The sequence below is a fragment of the Sarcophilus harrisii genome, chromosome 2 (genome assembly GCF_902635505.1).
Source record: "Sarcophilus harrisii chromosome 2, mSarHar1.11, whole genome shotgun sequence".
Classification (NCBI taxonomy): Eukaryota; Metazoa; Chordata; class Mammalia; order Dasyuromorphia; family Dasyuridae; genus Sarcophilus; species Sarcophilus harrisii.
In genome coordinates this window covers 598253088-598263518 of record NC_045427.1, presented here as the reverse complement: position 1 = coordinate 598263518, position 10431 = coordinate 598253088, and the positions used below count along the sequence as shown (strand labels likewise).

Here is a 10431-nt window from a genome sequence, read left to right as displayed (position 1 = left end):
ATCCTCAAGTTTCTAGGATTGCAGTCTCACATCTCTGCGTAGGCACAGACAGATCTGCTTTGGATTATAGGGAGGGGATCGAATACTCGGGGAGGTACAGAGATTGACGGCAGAGTAAAAATATCAGAGTGAGTCTCAGGGTAAGATTCGATAATGCCGAAAAATCCACCTACTGGAATTTAGAATGTGTCCATACTTAAAGAATCACACGTGGACCTCAGATGCCCATCTAACTGCCTGCTTAGTCATTGTCCACCCCACCTCTTCCGTCACATCCTGTCCCCCCCGTATAGGGCTCCAAGCTGCAGAGGAGAGAATTCTTGCCTGGGACATGGGAGCAAGCGGAAGCGTGATAGCGAAGATGTGAATGGGAGGAAAAGTCCACATAACCAGATTCCAGAAGTCCCAAATTAAAATGAAGGAGGGGATAGTTGGAGAAAGAAAAGAAGCGAGTTGCAAAACTATGCCCTTTATAAACTGCTCAGTGGGAAGGAGGATGGGGTGGGGATGATCGGAGCCCAGGGTGTTAAGCCGCGAAAGTCATCATTGCTGATGGAGCTGCAGGGGAGAGATGTGGTGACCCTACACTATAGAATTTGTAGTTTTGGAAGAAGGGAAATAGTATGCACTTGCAGGAAAGGTGACTGGAGGGACTGAAAGTAAAGGATCTTCTCCTCCTTATCCAATCTACCGCAGGCTGTAATCTAAATCAGTACAACTGGAAGGGTCTGCGGGTATAGGGCAGGGCCACCCCTAGCTGGCCAAGAACTGGTTCCGCAACCCAAGGACCTTCCTCATTGGCCGACGGGGACATTATTGTATTCGATCTGCAACATGTCCCTCCGCCAGAAAATTTAATCCCTCAGGGAAAGAGCCACTCCTTTTCGCCCTCCCCCCCGTCTCGGTCTCGCCTAGTTAGGGGACGCAACCAAAAGAAGATTGAAGACGTACTGGGCAGCGACAACAGGAAGGGTGGATGGGAGACAGAGAGGGGGAGGGTTACGGGGGCGGGGATTGCGTATGGATCTGCAGTGGTGCTGCGGCAGTGGGATCACCTTGAGACTGCAGCTTTAGAAAGCGGCAGAAGAACGTCGCTTCGGAGCGAGGGACATCGTCGCTTGAGAGCTCCTTGGAAGGGACATCTTGCGCTGGAAGGTGAGGTCCTTATTGCAATCTCTTCTTTGTCTCAGCCTACACTCACCTATCCGGGGGAAGCTGGGCAACTCTCTACATCCCCTGTACCCTACGTTCTCCCTCACACCTTTTCTGCTACTCCTAATTTCTTTTCAGTCCATCTCCCACCCTGTTTCATCCGTCTCCAGCTCTTGTGTATTTCTTTACCTCCATGATTCCTCATCTCATCACTTCATCCACTCCATCTCTTCTAGAATATGTATTCTTCCTCTTCTTGATTTTTCTCTTACTTCCTAGTGCGGCTCTTTACCCCTTCTTTCCAATTACTTTAATGTGTCTCATCTCCCTTTTTATCCCTTTCTATGCTCTTCTCGTGTGTCCTCTCCTCTTCCCCCATCTCATCTCCATACCTACTCTTTGATGCTTGCTCTCCTTCCTCTCCTTTTTTTTAGCCTCGGAACTCTCTTACTATATGCTCTTTCCCATTTCATTCCCCTCCCAGCTCTCTTGGTGCACGCTCATTTCCCTTCCAGCTCACTTGATGCATGCTCATCCTCCCAGCTCTCTTCGTACGTGTTCTCCCCCTCCCCCCTTCCTTCCCTCTCCTAGCTCTCTTGGTACGTGTTCTCCCCCTCCCCCATTCCTCCCCCCCTCCTAGCTTTCTTGGTGCATACTCGACCCCCTCCCAGCTTTCTTGCTTAGTACAGTGTTCTTCCCCTCCCCCATTCTTTCTCCTTCCCAGCTGTCTTAGTACGTGCTCTTCCCCTCCCCCATTCCTCCCCCCTCCTAACTCTTTGTGCGTGCTCATCCCCCACCCAGCTCTTATAGTGCTCTTCCCCTCCCCCATACTTTCTCCCTCCTAGTTGTCCCAGTTGTACGTGCTCTTCCCCCCCATTCCCCCATTTTGCTACGTGCTTTCTCCTCTCCCCCTCCCCCATTCATTCCCCCTCCCAACGCTCTTGGTGCTTACCCTTCCCCCTCCCCCTTCTGTGCTCTCTTGGTGCATGCTCTTCACCTTCCCCATTCCATCCCCTCCCAACTTTTGATGTCCTTTCCACTTTTATCCTTCCCCAGGCACTCCTAGTTAATGCTCTCCTCTCCTTCCAAGCATGCTCATCCAGGGCATGCTTTTTCCATTTCAGCTTTTCATTTAACCCTTATCCTTGGCCTTCTCATGGACAGTTACTGGATCCTTCTCCACCCTCTACAATACTTTCCTTACTTTCAGTGGTGGCAAAGATCAGAACTTTCCCCTTTTCTTCTTTTTAGGTTTTAACAACCATCACATTACAGTAGTAGTTTGGGGATCCTTTTGAATTTGTGATTGTGAGGCTTCTTTTCTCCCCTTCCCTAACTCTACCCTGTGCTATTATTACACCCATATAAAGAAAACATGTCCTGGTAAAAGTTAAAAGTTTGGGATGGGAGGAGATGAAAAGAGAATTGACCCTGATTATTGCAGGCAATTTAATAAAGTACAATTACATAATCCTTTCCTGTAGTAAAGAGAAGGAAGGTTGGGTGTGTTTTCTTAGCACTTTTTTTTTCTTTAAAATTTTTCATAATTTCCTGTTTTGCTCAGCTTTTGATCTCTGGGGATAAAGACATTGAGTCCTCAGAATCTGAGGCTTAGTTTGGTCTGTATTTTACCCTCTCTTTAGGTAAGTGCTTCTGGAAAGAGGAAAAAGGCAGCTCCGTGAAGATGTAGGTCTTGGGATCTTCCCCTGAAGTCAGACAATAGGGCTTTTACATAGTGCTTGAGTAAAAGTTGGCTGGACCAGACTTCTCCATCTCTCCCTGTCTCCCATGCACGTAGCTTCTGGTAACTCAGTGACTGCCTACTGCTGACTGGCTGCCTTAGGAACTGTTACTCATATTTTATGCATTACTCTTCCACCGCATGATGCAGAAGGTTAACTCCTCCTGGATTTAGGAGAGTAAGAAAGTTGTGAGAGAAGGTTGTCACTTATCTATCTCAGACATACTTTCCCACAATCTTTTTACTTTCTCATACATCATTTTCATTGAATATGTTTATTTAGTGCTGAGACTAACATGCTTCATTTGGGCATTTGGGATGGGGATTAACATCCGAGAGGAAGATGATAATGTGCATAACCACTGAATGCCTATTTCTGTTGTCACAGAATAACATAGTGGGTCAGAGAAGTTAAATACCATAATTTTTTATATTTTACTTTGCACTAAAACTGCAGATATGGGAATATATGATGATTCTTCCTGGTAGATGATGTCCAGTATAGTAGTAATTAATGAGCATCACTATTTCCCTGAGTGCATTATAGAAAATTAGATCTGATGTTGCTCAGAACTGAAACTTACAAATGTTTTATGTTAACTAATGAAGACTTGGAGGAAGTTTGTTTTATCTTTTTGATTTAGGGCAAAAATTCAAGCTTGAACTCACTTTCTTTGCGATTATAAGCTCCTTGTGGGCACAGACTGAATTTAGCCTGGCATGGAAATGCTTGATAAATGCTTGTTGGATTTAAATTTCTGTGGAATAAAAATTTTTGGTGTTTTCAATTAACTAATGTCTCCTGGAAACTCCAGGGGACCTCAGAAAGAAAGACTTGCCTCTCCTGAGGCATGCATTGTTTACCAGGCAACTAATAATTTTGGAAAATATCTATGCAAATTCCATTGAGACAAGCATCTATTGGGTTCGGGTAGAACATAAATCAGCAAGAGTTTTTTCTCTTAATATTATGTTGCCACAATTATTGTTTCACTTAAACTGGCAAAAGTGAATTTTACCCCTCTCCATACTCCCTCCTTTTACCAATTCTGTGTATTTGTCTATGGTATGGTAAATTATTATTTTATGTGTAGTTTTCTTTATACAATAAAATGTGAACTCTTTGAGATCCAGAGTAGTTTTCTTTGAGGTATCCCAGTTAAATATGCTAGGTTACTAAATAAATGTTTGAATTGATTTCGTTTTGCCTGCTTCTATAACATGTAATACATCTGCTAGTAGATAAACTGAGTAAATAACTTTGCTCTCTACAGCTAAAATTAGAATTGTGGAGTCCTAGACCCTTCTGGCATCCAAGGGTGTGTCTCTGTTCCCTAGGGCACCAAAAAAGGTGGGTCTGATGACTCCCTGGTGCACTGTTGGTTGCAAAGGTTTTGTTCTATATCACAATCACCAGAGGTGATGAAATAGTTACTTCAGAGGAAAGTGATAATTTTGAAAAAATTTTGAGCTGCAGTAAAGTTTTCCAAGATGTCTCAGCCTTTCAAGATAACAGCTTTTGAGAGAGCATTCTTTTTTGTTGGGTGAGTGAGGAAATTTGTATTGCCCTTGCCTATTTAGAAGCTTCCCCAAATCACTTCTTGAAGTAAAATTGTCATCTTAACTAAATCCAATCTCTATTTTAGGTTCCAGATTCCTTTCTAAGTAGTGAAATCATTAGTAAACCAGCAGACCATTTTGCCCCTTCTGGTTAAAATTACCATGTGAACTTACCATGCTTTCTTACCATGTGAAGCAGGCAGTACAAATCATCTTCATTTCCCCAATTCATTTGGGGAAACTGAAACTTAAGATTTTAGATTTAATTTTAGATTTAGATTTAAGATTTAAGATTTAAGATTTAAGGGTGTTTTTTTTACATCCAATAATCCAACTGGAAAAGAAAAGAGATGGAATTGAAGGACTTGGGATAAATTATGTTATTTAGTTTATTACTATAAGGATGGTTTGACCAACATTTCTTCCAACACATTCTCCAATTTGATTATTGCATTAAAGTAAATACAGTGATACAGGAAAAGTGCATGGTATGACCTGTGGTATGACATGGTAAGACAAAAATCCATACCTTGTATTAAATTGTCAACACCCCCTAATTACTCATAGCATTAAATGGGGTCCAAGGAGAGAGCCTTTAACTACAATAATTTCTTCTTTCTCTCTTTCTCCCTCACTCTCCTTCCCACTCCCCATCTTTTTGAGTCAATTGGGGTTAAATGACTTATCCAGGGTCACACAGCTAGTATTAAATGTATGAGGGTAGATTTGAATTCAGAGCCAGTACTCTAACAGCTGTGCAATCTAGCTGCCCCATGACTACATTAATTTCTAAACAAGAAAATGAAGCAAATTAGATGAGATCCATAGGGGGAAAATACCTATGCAAAGTTCGACTAACAACCTGCTTCAATTTTAATTTTACTTTAATCTCTCCTGAAAGAAAATCGGGGTATATTTGGCTGAACTGAGGAGAGTTGGATAAACATAGAAATAGAAAATGCTTCTTTCAAATTTTTCCTTTGGTTCATGAGTCCCTTAAATAAGCCTATTTAGGGTGTGAGAAAGGAATGTTTCCGCTTAGTTTAAATGTCTTTAGAAAAGGTATAGTGACTTTCTGAGTTTAATCCTGAAACAACAGGTTGCTGAATTTTGCCTCCCAATGAGAGGAGAGGGCTGAGCAGCTTTGAATGGTTATTTTTGGCAGCAGAACTGCAGTGTGGTGTGCTGAATGGCACGTAGGGAGACTGTAGTACCTACCAGTGGCCAGCAAATACAGGAAGCCAAACAATCCAGGAAGAATTTAATGAGAGGGGAAAAAAGGGCAGCTGATCTGCAGAGGCTTTAAATGAATGGTAAACCATCTGCTTGGTGGAGCTAGAAGGCAGATTGATTCCACTGCCAGTTGGGCATGGTTTTAAAGACTCATGTAGTGGACTGGCTATGATGAATGGTGGCCTGATTTCCAGAAAGAATAAATAACTTTATTGGATTGGAGGGTAGGTCAATTTTTAACAGCATAGGCATTCTGGGGCAAATCAATTTACAGGGATACCAAAGTATTCCAGATCAGTATAGATATGTCTTCACCTTTCCTGAAATTTCTGTTTTTGCTTAAAATTTTATTTTGTGACTGTTTATATGACTTATGTTTTAGGAAGGGGAGTAGGCAGTTGAGGAACCAGAGAGCTATGTCACATATGGCTCCCCAAAAGCAGTGGTTGGCAAATTACAAGGCCCAAAAACATTTTTAAATAAAGTCTTATTATTTAAAATATAAATTTAAAAATATTAAAATATATATATAAAAATTTATATATAAAATATAAATTTAAAAAGTTCTTAGTTCAGAAGACAGCCACCGACCTCAAGCTTAACAGTCTAAAAGATTTTTTTAAATAGCTTTTTGTTTTTCAAAATACATTCAAAGGTAGTTTTCAACACCCTTACAAAATTCCAATTCAATTTTTTCTCCCTCCTTCCTCACCTCTCCCTTAGACAGAAAGTAATCCAATATAGGTTAAACACATGCCATTCTTTTTTCCACATTTTTCCACATTTGTCATGATGTACAATAAGTCAGATCAAAAGTGGGAGAGGGGAATGAGAAAGAAAAGAGGAAGAAGACAACTTAGCCCTGTTGTATGTTACCCATGACATAAGGACCATGGGAAAGGAAGAGGAAGGTAGTTCTATTTGTGTTTTTATTTCCAAGTATCATAGTACCTGTACCAAGTACCATAGTACCAGAATGTCCAACTCGGCAGTTGCTTATTTTACTACTATTCACTTTTTTTAAATTAGTGATTTTTTAATCTGTATTTTGCCTTGATAAGACCCTAATGAGGGTATGATAATGTGTTTGGTTCTAAACATCAGTTTGAAAAGACATAAGATTTAGGTAACTAGGATAGTGCCTTTTGAGCTCTTGTCATATAAAAAGCATTTGAAATAACTGGGAAGGATAAGATTCAGAGACCATCTTAGGGTTCTTTTGTTTATTTGGAATCAAAGCAAAACCAGAAGCAATGGGAATTGGAGAGAAAACTGTAAATTTGTTATTCAAACTGATATGTATATCATATATACATGACTGATCAGTATATATATATATCAGTTATATATATATATATATATATATATACTAACCAGATATCTAATAAAAATTAGACAAGAGTTTATTAAATATTTACAATATGCCAAGCACTGTTCAAGGCTCAAAGAACAGGAAAGAAATAGTCCTTGCCCTCTAGATGCTCACATTCCACTGGGGCAAGCATAAAAATATAAAAATATTTCATGGAGGCAGAAAGTAAAAGATCAGGTAAGAGAAGATGTATTTGTGCTGAGCTTTAAAAGACTAGGAATTCCTTAAGGCACTGGAGGGGAGGGAAGAGCTTTCCAGGCATGTAGGACATCCTGTGCTAAAGGCAAGAGATAGGTAGTAAATGGAAAAAATGAATCGTGCAAGTAGGCAGATTATGTGAAAGGGGAAGTAATATGAAATATGTTTAGAAAGACAGGTTGGAACCATATTGTGAAAGGCTTGAGCAGACAATGAACAAGGATCTGTGTTTCAAATCAGGATTACAGGCTCATTTCTGAGTACCACATGCAGTACCACATTAAGTAAAAACTGATTGGAGCTGTCCAGAAATGAAGTTGCTTTGGGAATAATAATGGTCCTAATATTCTTGATCAGAAATCTTCAAGCAGAAACTAGATGACGACATTTGTTAAAATGGAATTTGGTGGGGATTACAGAATTAAAGATGATGCATTTTCAGATGATTTAGCCTTCATATTTCAGATAAATGTAGTTTCCCACTCTTTAGAATAGTCTCTGTAAAACACTTCTAGACTAAAACTGGTTCCTGTTTAAGATTAGTAAGGAAAATCTGCATTATATACCTACAGTTTATCTTTTGTCAAAACTTTCTGACTAAAATTCAGAGCAGTTCGATTCTATTGCTGAATATTTCTGGTTTCTGATTCAAATTCTGCTTTCATCCCTTTAAGATAATAGCCAGAAAAGACGTTGGATGTCACCACTTCAACTTCCCTTTTACAGATAAAGAACTGAGGCTAAGTGAATCTGATGATACAGACAGGTTGTAAATTCCTTTGGACCTGAAATTCATAAGTTTTCCAATTATTACAAATCTGGCACACTTTCTACTAGGCCATGCTGTGCCTTGCGCTTCTGAAAGGATGTGTCATCCTGACTCTTTGGTATCCACTATAGTATAATAAATGTAAATTTTTTTTCTTGAGTATCTTTTCCTATAAAAAATGTGATGCTTTGGGAATTCTTTTTATACCAATACCAGTAATAGGCAAGAAAAAGAAAATCATAGAATTTCTGCCTATAACATCTTCCAGAAGGGAAAGGGAAACTGATTTACTGAGTATAGAACCCTTTTAGCTTTAATTAAAGATTTTATGCCAAGTTGGAAATTAGTCAGGTATGTGGATTGATGAAGAATTTGGGTCTTAGTGAAATTGAGTTAGAATAAATAATTCGCTTAACACGAAGTCTACCTTTCAAGTTTTTGATGAATTTACAGAATAATGCAGGATCAATTTTAAATATTTTATTTTCCCCCAACTACATGTAAACCCAATTTTTAACATTCTTTTTTAAGTTTTGAATTACAAGTTCTATCCTTCCTTCCCCTTCCCCAATGATAAGTAATTTGACATGTTATACATGTGCAATCAAATAAAACATTTCCATATTAGTCAAAATGTCTATAATTTAAAATTTTATTCTTGCCTAATGTAAACAAATATTATTTGTGTCTGAGAACAGGGGAAACATAATTTTTTTCAAATCTCAACCTCTTTGGGCCTCTGTTTCCTTACCTATAAAATAAGGATTGAACAAGATGACCTTTTTTCTTTTTTCCTTCCAGTTTTCTAAATCTGCAAACCTTAAATGTGTAGGATGAGAATGAGTCATGAGAAAGAAATGACAGTTCTGAACAGCATTCAAATGATAAATCTTGTAGCCTAGACTGAGTAATTTATATAATGTTTGAATTTGGGGTTTTTTGTTAGGGGGTTGGGGTTTTTGGGGGGTTTTTTCCTTTGCTGTAGTAAGAAAGTAGCAAGTGATTTTTTTATTGGCTCTTCACAAATTCAGAAATCTTGAAGGCTGTATATTCTTAAGAGGAGGAATTTGCTTTTTTTTTTTTTTTTTTTGACTAAGTAATTCCATATCATATAATAAATATTCCTCAATTTGTTTCTGAATCGGCAAGGATTAAGAAAGAATCTTGGCTTTCTCTTCCTTCCCCTCTCTCTCCCCCCAATTTCTTTTCTACTCCTTTCCTGAAGAGTTCTGAACTTGGTTCTTGGAGTTTTGAGGCAAATTAGTTGATGGACAGCTGATTAAAATTGTTAAGGACCTTTTTGTCATACTCCTGATTTAACCAGTCCCATTCTTGATATGTTGTGGATTAAAATAACAAAACTGAATATGATAAAAACTGACTCTAATGAAAAAAAATCTTTTCACAAAGGTGTCTTCCCTATGGCTTTCAGGAAGATCCTGCTACAATGGCAAAGGCTTGGGACTAGGGCATCAGTATCAGGAAAGATTCTTTGCCAGTATATATGGAAAAGTTGGATAACTAATAACCAGAGGTGGATTGTGCATGTCTTTGCCTCTTGAGGAGGGTTCAATGAGTCAGCTACCTGATAAGCCATGCTGCATGTGCTGGTAGGAAGCTACTCTGAAGCTTGCCTGGTAATAGGAAAGGGGAAGTAAACTACAGAGAGAATCTTTCTGATATTGCCTATCTCTGGCTTTCCACAAGACTGGATGAGACCAGGGTATAGGAGTGGAGGGCAGGAGGAATGTGGTTTTAGAAACACAAAAGGCTAGTTAATTACTTAAAAAAACCATACCCTAGGCTATAGACACATCAGGCAATTCATTTTTTGGATTTTAATCTGCTAATACACAATGCTTGCAATATTTAGTACCATGCTAAATCAGTGCTAAAATAACCATGCTAAAATACTTTGCAATCAGTTATAAGTATTGCAAGCATTTGGGGGAAAGGAGTCCTTTCTAGCTTTACTGAACATCACTAAAAGTCTAGAGAGCTTGAAGGTTTCAAGAGAGATGAGAACTGAAAGAGTTCAAATACTGATTAAGATAGATCCTGGGGAGGGGAAAAGCCATTGTGGATATAGATCTCAAAGTGACAAAAAGCTTGTAGGTGTGTTTTAAAAGTAGTTAAAAGTAGTAATGGAGAGTATTATTATGGGTTAGAATTAAAGAATAGTGAAAAATAAAGTTGGATAGGCTGTAAGGGAGATTGAAACTGACTTATTTAAAGTAGCTCTAATGATATGGGGAGAGAAGTGGAGAGCACAGAAATGGCAGCTAGAAAACCTATGTTAATTCTGGCATTAATTTTTCCTCTATTGGGAAAGTTGTTTCACTTCTAGACTTCTTAAGGTTCTTTTCACCTATAAACTAAAATATAATAGGATGAAAATCATACCTC

At 38.8% G+C, this 10431-nt stretch overlaps 1 protein-coding gene across 3 annotated transcripts in view; it reads left to right on the top strand.

The window, feature by feature from the left end:
- Positions 1–998: 998 nt before the first annotated feature.
- Positions 999–10431, top strand: part of PKM (pyruvate kinase M1/2) — a 30057-nt gene continuing 20624 nt past the window's right edge. For 2 of the 3 annotated variants that reach the window (XM_031956334.1, XM_031956335.1), the window contains exon 1: positions 4370–4437. In XM_031956334.1, the coding sequence (XP_031812194.1) occupies positions 4385–4437 (53 nt within the window). In that variant the 5' untranslated portion in view covers positions 4370–4384. Of the gene's footprint in view, positions 1156–4369; positions 4438–10431 lie in introns of those variants that run through there. The other variant, XM_012539745.3, reaches the window with a different exon arrangement.